The sequence below is a fragment of the Plasmodium knowlesi genome (assembly GCF_000006355.2).
Source record: "Plasmodium knowlesi strain H genome assembly, chromosome: 7".
In the NCBI taxonomy this organism is placed as follows: Eukaryota; Apicomplexa; class Aconoidasida; order Haemosporida; family Plasmodiidae; genus Plasmodium; species Plasmodium knowlesi.
This window is the reverse complement of record NC_011908.2, coordinates 253,157-270,547: the sequence shown is the minus strand read 5'-3', so window position 1 is coordinate 270,547 and position 17,391 is coordinate 253,157. Positions and strand designations below refer to the sequence as shown.

The 17,391-nt window shown below is 37.8% G+C and overlaps 5 protein-coding genes across 5 annotated transcripts; 2 read left to right on the top strand and 3 right to left on the bottom strand.

Moving 5' to 3' along the window:
• Window positions 1–1,709: 1,709 nt before the first annotated feature.
• Window positions 1,710–5,534, top strand: PKNH_0704900 (conserved Plasmodium protein, unknown function; the record flags this gene model as incomplete). The annotated part of the gene is made up of 1 exon (XM_002258306.1): window positions 1,710–5,534. The coding sequence occupies one exon, from the start codon at window positions 1,710–1,712 to the stop codon at window positions 5,532–5,534; it is 3,825 nt and encodes a 1,274-aa protein (XP_002258342.1).
• Window positions 5,535–5,777: 243 nt separating this feature from the next.
• Window positions 5,778–6,136, bottom strand: PKNH_0704800 (conserved Plasmodium protein, unknown function; the record flags this gene model as incomplete). The annotated part of the gene is made up of 2 exons (XM_002258305.1): window positions 5,778–5,883; window positions 6,000–6,136. 2 exons carry the CDS (start codon window positions 6,134–6,136, stop codon window positions 5,778–5,780), a joined length of 243 nt encoding a protein of 80 aa, XP_002258341.1.
• A 951-nt stretch (window positions 6,137–7,087) lies between these two features.
• PKNH_0704700 (tubulin-specific chaperone, putative) lies at window positions 7,088–7,870 on the bottom strand (the record flags this gene model as incomplete). Its single annotated transcript, XM_002258304.2, has 1 exon — window positions 7,088–7,870. One exon carries the CDS (start codon window positions 7,868–7,870, stop codon window positions 7,088–7,090), a length of 783 nt encoding a protein of 260 aa, XP_002258340.2.
• Window positions 7,871–8,302: 432 nt separating this feature from the next.
• On the bottom strand, window positions 8,303–8,638 carry PKNH_0704600 (conserved Plasmodium protein, unknown function; the record flags this gene model as incomplete). The annotated part of the gene is made up of 1 exon (XM_039113920.1): window positions 8,303–8,638. One exon carries the CDS (start codon window positions 8,636–8,638, stop codon window positions 8,303–8,305), a length of 336 nt encoding a protein of 111 aa, XP_038969561.1.
• Window positions 8,639–9,722: 1,084 nt separating this feature from the next.
• PKNH_0704500 (leucine-rich repeat protein) lies at window positions 9,723–10,946 on the top strand (the record flags this gene model as incomplete). Its single annotated transcript, XM_002258303.1, has 1 exon — window positions 9,723–10,946. One exon carries the CDS (start codon window positions 9,723–9,725, stop codon window positions 10,944–10,946), a length of 1,224 nt encoding a protein of 407 aa, XP_002258339.1.
• Window positions 10,947–17,391: the final 6,445 nt, after the last annotated feature.

Here is a 17,391-nt window from a genome sequence, read left to right as displayed (position 1 = left end):
AAATGAGTGATATTAGATCTAACTTTGCATTATTCCTGCGCCTGTTTTTTTTTTTTTTTTTTTTTTTTTTTCCTTTGACTATTATGAGTGAAAAAAAGAAAAAAGTATCTTATCATTTTTTCTTCCATTTTAATGGCCATCTGGATGCATCGAATGAAGAAATGATCCAGTGGGAGAAATAAAAACTTTCGAACATTGCACCTTTACGAAGTTGTACGGGGGATTGTGACAAGTAGTTCACATCCAAGGTGTGGATGTAAATGTCTGTAAGCCCGAGGAAGGGGGGAATAATCAGTTTAATTGAACGAATTGCCTATTCGTGGGGAGATTACATAGCTGTGTGACGTATGAGCATGTACCTGTTTAACCACGACGTTGTAAAAACAACTCTGCAGTTAACCATTCCCATTCCCCTTCTTATGTGCAAAATTGAGATGTATATTTTTCATTGCACACTGTGATTGTTCATGAAAATATTCTCCCATTTTGACTCAACGTTTATCTCACGGGTGATGGTTATGGTCAACTCCCTCTCCTGGTCACACATAACATGACATAACACAACACAGCATAAAATAAAATAACGTAACGTAACGCGTTCGCATGCCTTCCCCTTGGTCAACTTTCTTAGAAAGGTGACACCCGCTCGTGATGAAAGGAAGGATAAAATGTTACATGTACGCTGGGGATAAGTTCGCACGCGGACTGAGTACGGACATGTACATAAACTGTCTGAATGGTCACCGTGAAAATAGCGGAGTTAATACCACGTGCACGAACAGTTATGCGCAGAATTAGGCTCCCCTACCCTGTGTTGATCCTTCACGAGAGGAATACCCCCACCATGTAGTATCACAAGATGTTAGAGCCCCCTACATGGTAATGTTTGGTTATCCAATTCTGTTTAAACGGTTCTATCATCCTGTCCCGTTGGCGTGACACTCCTCAAGCGATATCCTACCTCGTAAACAGCTTCGTATTCGACACAGAAGTAGGTGTACACACGCATGTGCGTATCTATGTAGGTATATTCGCACCTTTTCTCCCCATGTGCTATAACCACAGAAGGGGGGGGGGGAAATGCACATATAGGTTTGAATATACATATACACTTATGCACGCAAGGGATTCTTCACAGTAAGCTGCGGCATGAGGGCACATCATTATGCGGTTCCAAATGGATAAAGTAATTTTCTATCCTTTTAAAATTAGCACTCTGCATCCCGTGCGAGACGAACGAATGGACAATTTTGTGAAAAGTTACCTTGCGAAAGGTAATCTCTAAAAGTTGTTCACGAACATTTATATATTTTTTTTTTTTTCAGAAGAATTTAAAACATTGTGTTTGCATGATGGAACTATTCAGAGAAGAAAAAGTAGAACTATTTCTCTGTTCAAAAAAAGAAAGAGAAAAAAAAAAAAATAAAATAAAATAAATTAAAAACTGGCGATAGTAGAGGTGAGCCTATTTGATAGATAACTCAGTTTGGAAAAAACCTCCTCTAAGTAGAAAATTCCATTTGTGAGAACAGTTATGTGCGCATGTTTTCCCTCCATTTCGAGGGAACTCCAGGGAGGTGCTTCACCAGTGGGATAGGCCTAATGTGGGTTGTTTTGACAGGTGATAAAAGTGGAGGAAAATTCGAACAAGGCACAGGCACACACCTACACTCATTAGGCAAACACCCAAAAGAGGGAACAATGCACAGATGATGAACCCCAAGGAGGAAACCCACCTTGAGGACGTCCTGCCTAGGAGCACCCGGGGGGGAGCTGTAGAGAATGTACTGAAGGAATTCTTCGCCACACACATTCCGCTAAGTGTGGAAATGCAGAAAATGCAAAAGAGCGGGAATAGAGAAGAAGCCCTAAAAATGATGAAAAATAATATGAACAAACTGATAGACGAATGCTTCTTTGTGTTGCACAGTATTATCACCTGTGCACTGAAAGGCATTTTAAAGATCGAGACGATTGAAGAAGTGCAGTTGTACCATTTGATCTACGTGTGGTTCATTCCTGTTTGTGAAGTAGAAAGGAGGAGAAAAGGGGCAAGTACTTACTGTGAAGGTGCAAATGGAGCAGAGTTAGATGAACAGAAGCGAAAAGGCTCAGGAAGAACGATGATTACCGAGGTGGAAAGACGCTTTCCATTCGGAGGGGTCTACCTAAGTGAATGGATCATAACAGGAATTAACAAAGCCTTGAGCATGATACTTTGTGGTAGCGGTTCTCAGCAAGTGTCCCTTGGGAATTGGTCATTCGTCCTCGATTTGATCAAATTTGTGTATGCCGAGGGGGATATTTTATCCAAGTATCTACGCGGGGGGGTGGTACGTCAAGGAGAGAATGCAAGACCAACGGATAGTGGGACCCACATGGAAAAACGCAACAGTAACGTAAAGGCAATTGATGATAGGGAAAACCACATGGACACAGCATTGGAAAAGTATCATGCAGAGATTCACAACATTATTAAGGCATATTTTAGCCTCCCATTTGTTCTATTTAAGTGTATAACCGATATAGGGGTAAAAAAAGGAGAGGACGAAAAGAGAAAGCTGTATATCTATCAGCACATAATTCCAGGAGAATTGAATGATGAAGGATTTTCTAAACAGGCTGTGAAGACTTGTGTCTTCTTTTGGTTGCATGGAGGAGAAGGTACAGTGAACTACGAAAAGATGGCCGTGTTAACGAAGCGACTGGTGAACTGCCATTTGGTGAATCCCTTTTGTCAGACACTCCTTGCGGGGCTTCTATTAGTAAGTGGGAGTGACAAGGCGGCCGACGTGGGTGGAAGCTCAGAGGATGCACTTACCTTAACCCGGATGAGCGACCTCCTGCAGAATCTCTTTTATTACGTGCATCTGTACTGCCATGGTGAGTTTGTGGGACAAAAGCTTCTCACCTGCTTAATTGAGAATATTAATCCCTTTGTTAAGGTTGTTCAAAATGAAGAGAAACTCTCTTTATGTTTATTTAACCGAACAGTGAAGCATCTTCTTTCTGTAATTATCAAACTTTTCTTCTTGTACAAATGGGATTTTTACATTTTGGAAAAATTCTTCAGCATCTTCTCCCGTAACTGTTTGCCGCTCAGTTTTTCCCTCACATTTATTGAGCTCATAGGGGATTTAGTGGGGCCCAACTGGACAGTTTCCAACTTACCGTTCGTGGATTTCACACATGAGAAAAAAACGATTAACTCCAGTGAGGTGATTCGCGAGAAAAAAAGTTATCGCGCCGTTGTTCGGCAATTGAAGGGGGAAGAGAATCAAAGCACGTATTGGTGTGTTACAAATTGCAGTATGGATGAACGGAACATGGTGGGAATAATGGCGTTCGAATTTTTAAAAGAAATGTTTTTCTTCGTTTTAGGACAGTTTTCCCCAGATTCTCAGGAGAAAGATTCTTCCACTTTTGTCCCCATCATTTTAAGTAAATTACTCTACACCTTTAGCATACACATGAATTTTTTAAATAAAAAGCTTGTTGAGAGTTCGTATCATTTTGAAGCACTTTCCGAGGTGGAGTTACACATATACAAATTCAATTCCCACAACAGTGTAAAGATATTTGAAAGGATTACGACAATGGTGCGTGAGTTGTTTAAGCGCAAGGATGAAGTGTCTTTGATCGGGGGGCAAATACTGGCTGACCATTTCAGGCTATACGTTGATGGACTATCCTACAAGGAGGAAAAGAAGCATTCGCAGACCGATGAAAAAATGGGAAATTGTGAAAACTGTAGGGAGGGAGATAGTCTCTTCCCCATTTTGCAAGAGCCAGAAGAGAGATTCCCAGAAGAACTGAGGTGTTTCAAGGTTATTAAGCAGAATGGGTTTGTCTACCTGGACGACCTTATCTGCACGAGCGACCCGGAGCTGTGTAGCGAGGTTGTAAAAATGGGTGAAAAATTGGATGACGAATTGGATGACGAATTGGGTGACAAATCTAATGACAAAATTGACGGGCTGGTGGTCACCCTGCGGGAACCACTCCCTGACGAAGGGAAGAAGAAAAGAGAAGACGACATGCTGATTCGAAATGCAGATTCGTTAATAGACAACGAACTATACAACATGAAGGAGAAGCAGTTCCTAGTTGAGTTAGAATTGGAAAACGAATTCTACCTCAACGTGGATAGGAACAAGGAAATGTATATAGACCCCCCGGGAGATCTATTCGAATGTTTGCACAGAATGAAAAATAGAGCTAATTATATCGAAAGAAATGACCAAGAAATAAATTACGACCATTTGAAATTGAGTGACACAAAGGAGACGTATGATGAAGAAAATTTTCGCATAAGTCAAGCAGTTGTCTCCTTGCCCAGGTTTATTAGAAAGGGAGATGTGTTAACCTATTTGTGTGTAGAATTATATGAAGCGTTACTTTCGCTAAACCATGTGAGTTGTCTTCTACGAGAAGGGAAGAGTTCTTTCACTGCAATCAAACTGTTCGACATGATCCTTCTCACCATCAATGCACCAATTGAAATATGCAATTTTGTTTTTAAAAATATCTACTCGAATATATACTCGAATGTACAGAAGATGGTGATGCTCTTGTGTTTGCAGTTGTGCGTGATGTTTCTTTCGGGGCGTGCTACTCTTCGGGAGGTGTTTCAGAGCGCGCGAGAGGTGACAGCGCAGATATGGCTGAATGAAGGGGATACCCGTCGCTTGGAGCACCAAACTGACTTAGAAAACATGTCGGATAAATTTTATCACCTCACTGAAAATTTCCCAAGCGATGATGGCAACGTTACTATATCTGATGATGTCGCTGTCCATGTCTCTTCTGAACGGGAGGGGGGACAACTCCTCTTCGATGCGAATGGCGCGAATGGAGAAGAGGAGGAACCACTTCCAAGTGGAAGGACAGAATGGGAGAGGAACACCCACCTGTTGCATAAGCCAAATATGGACAGACACGATAAAAGCAAAATTTGTGATCTGCGAAAAAAAAGAAAAAGTAATAACGCTTTGCTTAAAAGAAAGCAGGCCTCCCAAATGAGCCTCCAAAATAGTGGAAAAAAAAACAAATCGATGAGCACCCTTTGTAGCTTCTTCTTCCCTAGTGCGTACACAAAATTGCTAAACGTAAACATAAAGAAGGAAGACTCCAAAATGGAATATGATGAATACAAGTTGAAAAAATATTATTCAAATGAAGCATCCCTTGTCTTATCATTAATATCAACGTACATGGTATTTTTCATCAGCTCGTGCAACTGCAATTTGTCTATAGACGACATTTTGACGGATGGATTTACATTAGCAAATTTTTACATTCGAAATAAAAATTCCCTTATTCGAAGAGTAAGTTTTAAGTTATTATTTCATATGATAAATTTTATTTTAAAAAAAAAAAAGTTTTATTTGTTGGAGCATGCAAATTACATGGACGTGATTAGTTACATGTCGGAAAATGTCTGCTTCGATCAGGATGGCCCATCTGTACAACTGATGCAGTGCATCTTAGGTGTCCACAAAGTACTTGTGGGGGAGAGTATTCCAAGGAAGTAAAAATGGACATACGTAATGCAACAATTAAACAGGAGTAATGTTGTAAATTTTTCTTCTCAATTTTTGTCACTACATTGTTAGTAAAATTTTGGGCGTCTTTTTTTTATTTTATTATTTTATTTTATTTATTATTTTTTTTTTTTTGTCTACTTTTGTACATAAAAAATAAATTTGTCAAATAATGATGTCCCAAATGGAAGAAATTTCCCTCCAATGGAAACTTCGCCTGCTTGGCCAGGGTGGCTACTTCACTTGGATGTTTCTCTTCTTCAGGATAAACGAGCAAAGAAGCTCCAGTTCATCAAGATTCATAATCTTTAAGTAGGAATCATCGAATTCTTTTAAAAATCTGCAAAATGTGTTTGTAGGGGGAGTGGACAAGGGGGGTGGTGGATTTTTCTTGCGGGCATCTGAGATGTGATGGCATCCACAAATGTATGACTCCATCGTGCGGTATATACTTACCTTTCTGCTAGCTGCTGATCAGATATATTTTCCTTTACGTAACTTCTCAGGAAATCTGGGAACTTCTTGCTGTTGTTTTTGTACTCATTCATTTCTTGGATGAGCTCCTCTTTGCGTTGTTCATTTTCATCACTCATTTTTTATGAAGGAGGAAATTTACAATTGGTAGGATACTACTGGGAGGAATATACATAAGGGGCGCGCATACAAGCATACGCAAGAAACACGTATGGCATGTGGTAGGGAGGTAGGACGCCAAGGGAGGGGACACAACTGAAGCTTTTGCCCACTATCAAAGGGGGGAAGGAGAAATAAACTAGAATGCTTCAACGAAAAGGGTATGCCGTAATTAAAAGGGGGCAGGCGTAACAAATATCATACCTTTCCAAAAAAGGAAAAAAGTGTGAATATTTTAAAAGCCGAGATTTGTGCATAATTTTTAATTCATTATTCTTTGTAGGAATTTATCAATGCGTAGTGTTTTAAAAATTAAAAGGGTTTAAAATATTTGTGCATATCTCCATTTTGCACTGCACAAATTTCGAAAAAAAAAAAAAAAAAAAAAAAAGGAAAACATATTTGCATGGGAAGCATACCCTCCTTTATGCAATAACATCGCAACAGTTATTCACCCTTTCTGTTTTTTTTTTTTTTTTTTCCTCAATTGGATTTATCCCACGAATGGATGTTTTAGTAAAATAGCCAAGTGGAAGGGTGGTGAAGCTTATATATATACAGTTAAAATGTTGGAGGGACTTGGAAGGTTAGCCCAGAATAAACCAATGGCAGTTTACCCACTCCGCTATTAACAATAAGTCCGTTTTTTTTTTTTTTTTTCCATTTTGAATTAGGCCCAAAAAGATGAGATGTAAAGAAAAGGGCGCTTAACATGCCATATGCTTGGGATAAAATCTGCGCACACCAGAGAATGAAGCGGAGGAAGTGGCCACCCAATATGCGTGTGCAGTTACGTATGTAATTGGAAAATCACTACAGTCTCACCATACGCTACCTGAAGAAGTATGTAAAATGTTTGCACCCTGTGTGGGTGCCAACCAAGAGGCTTCTTCACAATTTTGTATAGTGAATTAAAATTCGTCCAAATCCATGATGTCGAAAGGGGGATAGTCCCCCACCTCGATGGAGTTAATATTTCCAAGGTACCCATATTTGCTTCCCTTACATTCGAACAGAAACTTGTTTTGGTATGTCCCGTCGGAGTTCCCTAAAGGTTCGTCTAAATCAACACCAACAGAAATTTCGTTGCCCTTTTTTAATTTTCCCACAAATTTTAAAACGCCTCTACGGTCTCCTATTTTGATTCTGCACCGGTTTCCAATTTGGTACGTTTGTTCATCATAGGGGGGGTTCTGATGGAGGGTTTCCCCATTTGTGTGAATATCCCCGTTGGGGTAGTTTTCGCTATTTGTAGCTTCCACTTGGGGAGCTCCTCCCCCACGTGCCCTCAACTTTTTTATAAAATTCCTAAAGGTGTCCTGTCGCTTGTCATAGTCCTCCTCCTTCATTTCGTATTTGAAGTGTTTCAGTTGGTTTAGTCTATCAGCATCATCTATATGATAAATGATATCGTTGGGGACGATATTACTTTTATCTTGTATGTAGATGGTGTAGTTGTCCTTCACATGGTAATCATTAAGGCAGAAGTTATCGTTACTTAGGTGGACTTGACTGTTCTCTATGTTTAGCTCATCATATGCATAGAGTTCCATGCTGTTGTGGGGGGTACCCGTGTGTGTGTATATTTTCTTTTTCACATTCTCTATGCTTTCGAATTTGTTCAGTTTTATTTCTTTCCATTTCTTGTTCTTGTACAGGTTATGTACCAGGTCGACCTTCACGAAGTCACTCATTTGTGGATGGATATTTAGTTTGGAACGTGTGTGTGTACGTTGTCCTCTTGCTGGTGTAACGTGGCGTAATATGTCTTTCCTTGTTCTAGTGGTGGCTAGTCCGTTTAAGAGGTTATTATATGAGTAATATACCCCTCAAATTGTATTAACTTTACGAGGGGAAATTTTCGATACTTCAACGCAATGAGGGTGGATTGTCAAAAACTTTCTTTATTTTTAAGCCAGTTTTTTTCGGCAAAATTGTCAGGATGCTTATCTGTGTTTGTGCTTTCGCAAATTATGAAATTTTGTCAATTTGGAAAAAATGCAAAAAAATTTATCAACTTTATCAACACTAACACAAAATATTAGGAAGGCAATTATATGGCTTAGGGACAATGAGCAGGCCCAGAGCGCACAATCGAACTGTGTCTGCTCCTTTGGGCGTAAAATCTACAAAGCTGAATTTAACCTCCTTGTGATGTCTTGGGTGATGAATTTTTTAAAGGACAAGGGGCAGAATGTATTGAAAATTTGTTCAATGTTTTCAAACTCTGTTTTTTTGGCGCAACGTTCTCGATGTGTATGCTCATTCAATACTTCGAAATGATGACCATCAAATTGGATGACCAGCTTTAGCATTTTCTTGGTGACCATATGTTTGGACTTCTCTTCATTTTCTTCACTCATATTTATATCTATGGAAAATGTGTTTTCATTTATGTAGCAAAATTTATCGTAAAATTGCTTATATTCCTGTTCGATAATTTTCACTTCGTCGTTATTCATCCTTGGCTCTGTAGCGAGGGTTTACATGACATTCGTTGCGGGTATGGTTAATTCCCTCGGTACTGGGGGAGGGAGGGATGAAAGGCAATTTTGCATGGGTCTATGCTATCACCGGGGCACGATCCACTAGTGAATTTCCTTCTATATTTTTCCCTTTATTTTAAGGGTATTTCCTTGAGTTAATAAAATGGCCCTTTTCTTTCCGTTCGATGCGCGTCCGTAGGGGTTTAGCTGCTACTTGAACGGAGACCAAAATGGCAAAAAGGGGAGACGGTGAAATAGAAGTAGTGGGATAAGGCGAAGGAGAAAAAAAACTTCTTGAATGCCACTCCAAAATGAAAGTGCATGCCTGTGTTTTATCCCTCACACACACACAAATCCCTGTTGCTGCTTATCTCTGCATGGAGAAATGCTCTAACAGGTAGTACCTTGTCAAGATATACATGTGCAGTGACGATCTTGCCGCATAGGTCCCTTCTTGTTCTACCTTAACGATGGACAGAAAGATGAGGGAAAAAAATGTTGAGTGTTTTAAACGATATTCTGATTGATCCTTTTTATTATGATGAAAATTTTAAATGATAGAAATGTGGTACAACGTTGTGTAGGATAACAATGGGGAAGTGAGCCACTTTTTCTCGTGCCTGCCCTCTTTGCACTCTCTTGTTGTCATTGCGCATAACCCATTACACGTCACTTGATCCTTTTTTTTTTTTTTTTTTTTTTTTTTTTGCGGGGAATTGAATATTTTTTCCATGTTAGGGTGTTCGGCGCAGCATTCCGTAGGAGTCGCTGACGTGCGAGCACAAATTAGAGCGTAAATGTGCCTGAAAATACGTGCCAGTTCGCACAAACACTGAGCATCACATTTACCTCTGGGTTCCCTTCTCACCAAAAGAATCTCAACCAGGGTTTAAACTCCTGCTAGCCAAGTGGCACTTTTCCCCCCCTATTATGATGTTCTCCGGACAGCTGATGATCCGCTGGTCCATTCTGTAGGAGAGCATGCCACTTCTGAGCGGACGTGATAGTATGAGAGGGTTCCCTGGTAGGGCGACTACCTTTTTATAAATCTGCGGCAAGAATGAGGGAAGATCCTCATGGTGGTGAGTGCGAAAAAAGGGTAAATGCCGTAATGCATGGCAGTGGAGGAAGCAGGGAGGGTGTACACAGGGGGATACCCCTTGATGTGGTAGGCTACCACAGGGAAGAGGGCAACTTTGAAGAAGAATGGAGACACCCTGGAAGGACATTCGTGTACATGGAAAGGGCAGATGAGCCACCAGGTGCACGCACAAAGCTCATATTAAATTTTAAAAAATTAAATTTAAAAAGCGAAGATAATTTTTCCCAAATGGTACGTCAAAATCGTACAACCATATTGGATGCCTTAAAAAAGGCAGAGATAGGAATAGGAGGAGCTACCATTAATAATATTGGTATACTTTCACGAAAGAACAAAAATATTGAATTGGAAAAATGTGATAGCCAGGAAGAGGCAACAAATCTGATCATGTGGGAATTGGACCTGTCCTGCAATTACTTTATACACCTGTCCATTGACAACATTTTGTGTGTTCTTATCCAGAATGAAATAATTAGCGAGGGAAGTGTTTTAAGGGTGCACAATTTAAAAACAATAAACATACGAAAAAATGTTTTAATTGCTTTTCCTTATTGGGGAAAATACGAATTGGATAATCTCCTTCATTTGTGTTTGTCGCACAATGAGATTTGTGAACTGCCACCCATGGATGATTCGCCTACGTCTGCTAAAATGGAGACCCGTAAAGAATGCGCAATGAACGTGGAGAAGAATTCCCTCTTCGTAGACAAGATCAAGGGAGAACACCCTGGTGAAGAAGGGGCACTAAATTGGAAAGCACCCAATTTGACGCACCTTTATTTACAAAACAACAAAATTACGTCTGTCCATTTTGTTAAGTACTTACTCAATGGGCACAAAAATATTTCCCATATAAATATTAGTTTTAATAGAATAAAGTGGTTAAGTGATTTCCCCTTTTTGCCAAATTTGAAGCATTTGGATTTATCCTTTAACACGGAATTGTCATGTCTCCGTGGTGGCCAAGAAGCTGACCGTAAAAGGGTGGATGATAACCTTCTCAGTGTGTATGATCATCAAGGCGAACATGAACAGAACAATCACGCGAGAAGCAATTTTTTAAACATCCCCTCAGGTGATCATAAAAAGTTGAATCATCAAAACCTTTTTGTTACGTTAAAGTATTTTTCCCCCAATTTGGAAAACCTTAATTTGAAACACACACCATTATTAAACATTTAGCAGCCTAAGGATGCGGGGGGTGTAAGGCAAAAAAAAAAAAAAAAAAAAAAAAAAAAAAAATGCCATCCAGTTTGTTATCTTTACTATGAATTATATCCTGCGCGAAAATATACGTTTGCATATTCTTATATATACACATGTATAGTCATTGTTGAAACACTTCGATCGGTGTACACTGTGAGACAAGCTTCGTTACTCAATTTTATCCCCCTGTTGCTGCGAATGAATTCTGTTCGAAAGGGGCGTATAATTTTTTTTTTTTTTTTTTTTTTTTCGTCACATGAAGGGTAACTTCCCTGTTTTTCCTAGTGGACGTTGCATCGGAATACTAAACGAGCAGTTATTCTGCTACGTGACAATGTTTAAGCCCGACCAACTTGAATATACCTCCTAAAATGGTACGATTCTGTCGTGTGTTAACGCATACGACGGCACGAATGAACATGTCGAAGGGGGTTCGTAGCGACTTGCTCTTTTATTTTAACGAAGGGGATAAAAAATGATAACACAAAAAAAAGGCTAACTGAATGCGCCACAGAACGGAAAATACAAAAAAGAAAAATATATATATATGCCATATACCGTTATAATCAAGTTACATTTTATCCCCTGCAATGGGAGAAGTCCACAATTTTTATTAACCTTGTCGTATAGTACATATCTTTTGCTTAATGAATTGTCAAAATATGCATATGGCTGTATTTTTCCTAAGAAGGGAAGGGGGTGTAAAATTCCCCTTGATGAATTCCCTGTGGGAATATCTTACATTGGGAAAACGTGTAACTCGTCGTCCCAAATGCCTCTTCCCTACATGACGCGATAAATTACTTAACCAGAGTTGACAAAATGGGTACATTAAAGTGGTGTGTATCCATTGGGGTAGTTACACGTTGTTTATACACCGCAATGTCACTACGCAGAACTGCTTGAAGGTAAGACTGAATTGTGCATAGAGTGCACATATGTAGCAGTCGCACTTTTGCCTTATCCAAAACATGGGGAGTAATGGCGAAGAAGAAGTTAGAGCATTGTTAGTTGATGCCTTGCCCATTCTTAAAAACGGTGCGGATAAAATTGGTGTGTGCGTGGACTTCTTTCACACGTGGGTTGCGCACAATGGCGATTTAATCATTACCGCAAGGGAATGCAAAAGGGGGGGGGGTCCAAAATGCGGCAAAATGAAATAAAACACAAGGTCAAGTTGTACAAACATGGTAAGGTCATCGTGCATATATATACATATATTTACATGTATGTGTACCTATTTTTGCGGCGTACCCGGAAAAGTTACATTAATTGCCAACACGAAAAAATATGCACACTCTCCCATGTCGCGGGCGGGTTAAAATAGAAAAAATTAATAAATCCGAAAATTGTTACAGGTCTGCTTTGTCTTTACGTGTCAATTAAATGGGACCACATTAATTATATGTTTCATTCTTCCAATCCGTATATGTGGGAGGAATGATACGTGCCCAATGCGCATTTACTGTACCTTGTGTGCAACATACGCGATTGGCACGTGGTATTGGGGAGGTAGGTGCTTCGTATAAGTAACAAAAAAAAAAAAAAAAAAAGGACCAAATGTACCATGCACACTTTATGTGTAAGGGTACAAGAAATATTATTGTACTGGAATTGAAATTTGGATTAGCCTTAGCGTTGGCAATGAGGATAATTTTTTTATAATCTGGTTTATGTAAATTGACACGCAATCTGAATAAGCGTTTAAGACAGCAACAGCGGGCGTGGAGTTAATTTTCTCATAATTGTTAACAGGTCGGTCAGACGGAGGGGCCAAAACAAGCGCTTTTTTTAAACGTACATATGGCTATGAATATCTGCTCCCGGTATGGCGGGTACGTCTGGATCCGAAATTGTCGCCGATTCCTACATTTGGTTGATGTGTGAACCATACGCCCGACTTCTGCTTACATGGGAACAGGAGTAGCATTTTTAACACTGTACTAGAAAGGTTTAATTCGTACTACTTAAATTTTGGGAATTAATTTTGCGAAAGGAAAGAAAGAGGTAGTTATGGTCGTTTTCATTTTGCGTGGAAGTTGATGTGATTTTTTTTTTCTTTTTTTTTTTTTTTTTGGGGGGGGAGGGGGGCCTTAAAAATGTAGCATGCAGCGAAGAAACGTTTTACAACTGGTTTGGGAAATTTGTTGTGCACAAATATTTGTTCGCCATGAGAAGAGCGTTTTTTAAATTTTACGAGGTGGCGTTTCGCGCAGTTATATATATATTATATACATTATATATGTACTAATATATATACTTAAATGTACTATACATATGTTTTTCTTTTCTTTTCTTTTCTTTTGTTTGTTTTTTTTTTTTTTTTTTTTTTTTTTGTGGCTTAATTTTCACCGGCAGTAACGCTTGTTGTACGTCATGGAATTATGCCATTCATGAGGTGTGGAATGTTAAGCACATGCGTAGTGAAGCAATGCACATATTGCAGGCGAAGAACAGCCTCGTAAGACGCGTTCCTTTGCGTCGAATTTCCCAGCATATAGTCAGGCACATACGTATAACATTACACATATATGTATACGAATACACATAAGTATATGCGTGCAACCAATGGTGCCGCGCCCACAATATTCATACAACCTGCTACCAATGGCGCACATAATAATTATGAAGCGCACGCTTTTTTACAAATTGCACATAGGTATTGAGAACGGGTATATGGAGCTAGGCTATGCGTTGGGGTTCTGGCTTCTTCCTTTTTTTTCGCGGCATTCTTTCCTCTCTACATAACGAATAAGAAGCTATATATATTATATAGCATATATGTGCATTATATATATATGGTAAATTTTTATATGCACAAGGGGAGCGAAAAAAAAAAGGCACTTAAAATTGAAACTCGCATATATGTATACATGCAATCTGATAAACGCAGCCTCTTTTTTTAAGAGGAGAAGAATCGATTTGAACTTTATCTACGCACATATTGTATATATATATATATATATGTGAACACATGCGCGATGTGAAAGTACAAACAATTCGTACATATTTGTATATGAGCAACTGTGCAATTTATGAATGAGCACGTGTTCGCCGTTCACTAATTTTATAGGATATAGAGATGATGTATTTTTTTATTAAATGCCCCTACTTTTTGCACCATTAATTTATTTGGAACAATTTTTGAAGTATGAATATAGAGGCCAAATTCAGTGAAGAAAAAAAAAAGTAAACGTGTTCTTTTATATACATTAATATTATATGTATATTTATGTAACTTCTTTACACCCATATATTTTGCCGCCCCGTATTACGTGAACATACCTATATATATAGTGTGAACGAACTTTTCACGGGTATAATTATATGTAGCAAACAAATATATAAATTTTTTTTACGGCATTTTTTGTGAACAATATATAATGACATGGCAAGAAAAAATTAGTACCTGCAGAAAAAAAAAATAAAAGGGAAGCAATAGCAAAAATAAAAAAACAAAAATATAAGTAAAAGCAAAAATAAAAACAAGAACAAAACAAAAATAAAGAAAAACAAAAAAACAAAAACAAAAAAACACAAAAAAGTAAAAAAGCAAGGAAACAAAGAAGCTAATAAAAAGGCAAAAAGTTAAAATGATATAAAGAGGCCAAAAGATTAAGATTTAAAAAGAATTTTTGCTTATAAGAAAAAAAAAAGAGGTTCCCTCACCCCCCCAAAAAAAAAGTACTTTAACACATAAACCTGCTATTACAAAATAGCAGGTGTTATTTTATTTTATTTTTTTTAATTGTAACATTTTTTAAATCTTTAAAAGAAAGTTATTCATGTAAATCCATGCTTATATAATTTTACGTAAACTGCTTATTCTTTTTAATCATATATTATATGTACATGTATATATTAATATATAAAACTAGGTCACCCCTTCCTCCCCTTTTCATATGGGCCTTTGCTAATATACGTGCGTACGTAAATATATATACTTATATATGCCTCTATATATTCATAAATATATCAGGTGCTTATGTATGTGTATATATAAGACTACCATATTATATATAGTGAAATTCTCCCATATTTTTTTTTGAGACAAATTTTTATATTTTGAATGCATATTCACACATCTCCCCCCCTTTTGCGCCACGCCTGCTTATTTTTATACACAAACATATATATTTTATAGGTTTTTCAATTTTCGTACAATTTGACCTGTGCATGTTCATACCTACAATTAACCAATCCAAACAGAAATATATAATGTTTATCTTGTATTAAATGTTTCTTTAATAATTTTTAATAGTTAATTTTTTGTGCTTAAGGATATATAATTCCTTACAAATTAAATTCACGTGCACTGTAAAGGAGTATGTGTTGTACATATTCGTACGAACATACACTTGTACAGGAGCATTTGTGTGCATCAATCTCACTTTATATACACAACCTATAGCGGGAAGGAATATGCGTGCACTTGTGTCACGGGTGTGTGTATATGTGTAGATAGATAATTCCTACATATATGTGCACACGTATAAACCTACCTCTGGTGCTTTTTTTTTTTTTTTTTTTTTTTTCCCCTTTTTTTTTCCCCCCCCTCCCCAACTGTGCGTGAGAGCGCTCGTTTTTATTTTTATGTATGTTAAAATTTACACCTGCCCCTCCCGCGCATATGTGTTCGCACGTGTGAACGGATGTAGTATCGGTTAAGCTACATAAGGCACGAGAGGACTCTTCACGTAGTTCCCTTGGGGCCTTATTGTTATTGCACGCGCATATGCCATGTATGTTTGTATATATATATATAATATATGTACATACGTAAGAGCCCTCTCATCGCAATCGGCTTTTCCCCTATCCATAACTCGTGCGTTTAACGAAAACGACTTGTTTTTAGTCAATCGTGTATATAAAGTGTACGCATGTCTATGTGCTAGCGGCTTCTACCAAATCGAGCCTCGGAAGAAGAGTGTGCACATGTGTAAATGCATATGTATATATGTACGTATAACACACTTTTACCGCTTGACTATCCACATAGACTTATGTTGCATACCGTCACACTTGCATAAGTGTGTATGGTCTCCATTCTTTTGCAACATACGCTTATGTATAATGGAACTTTAAGTTTCGCGCACTCCCCTTTACAATATTTTATTCCAGCCAATTACAAGCCATCCTTTTTTTTTAATTTTTTATCATTACGTTTTACGAACAAATTTTTAGGCTTATCCACTTACACTTGTTTTATTTCTTCACTTTACACCTTTTTATTTTTATTTTTTTATTTTTTCACGTGTCAGAATTGTTATACTCGCGTATTACACATTCTTTCCTACCTGGTGCCCCCACACACATGCTGCAATTTCATTGTGCATTCGAAGTGTGTGTACATATAAATAAACATATGCACATGTTTATGTAAGAACACATGTGCTCGTCAATTTTTTTTTTACTCTGTGTACACTTTTTTTTCTTTTTTTTTTTTTTACAATCACGCGACGGCGATATACTAATTGCCTCAAAAGCGCGACCTTTCTTTTCCCGCCCAGTGTACAAGCACACCCCGCGACATACACCTTTTACGGTCGACTTTCCCATCACCGTTGGTACATTTCATAAAAGGGGCATGTTCCATGTTTTCTGTAAATACGAACAGGGAAATATACATATATAGAGAGATTGCTTTTTCCATTAGATATTTATGCATTTTTTTTTTTTTTTTTTTTTACATTGAAGAAGAGAATTTATTCTTTAATTTTAGCGATATTATTTTATTAAAATTTACGCAAACATTTTTTTAATTTTACGAATCTGTTTCTTCTTTTTTTTTTTTTAACTTTCCTTTTGATTGTTCCTTTATGCCTTCATTTATTTATATAGTTTTTATTTTTTTATTTTTTTAAAGTATAAGCGCATGCAATTTATTCATTTTTAACATGCCGCAAGTGCAGCTGTTTTTATGAGCTTTTATTCACGTTTTTCTCGGAGGCGTCTGCCATTTCTATATTGTTCATTACGAGGATTCATGTTTGTGCCAGAAAGGAACGTGCGTACCTGTGTCCACACAAAAGCGTCTGAGCGCAAACGCATAACACGGGCATGTGTAGAGATATGTAAATGATATTTATTGATGCACATTGGAATATATGGACACAGTGTGAACGTATAGTAATATGTATCGCCATATATAGCCACACACGTGTGAATGGCAAAGCAGTGTGGTCTTGTATATATGAAGCCATATGTTACATATGTGCATTCGCCCGTGCATGCAAACCATATGCACACGTGCACAAGTGTATATGTGGCAGCTGGATATCTTTAAAAGGCCTCATATATATATGTATACTGTAATATTTTAAGAAATATTTTTTTTCACACGATAAGATAATAACAGTTATTACATGTAATTGTAATTAAAATTGAATTCTTTTAATTTCATGCTTTCCTTGCAATTTTT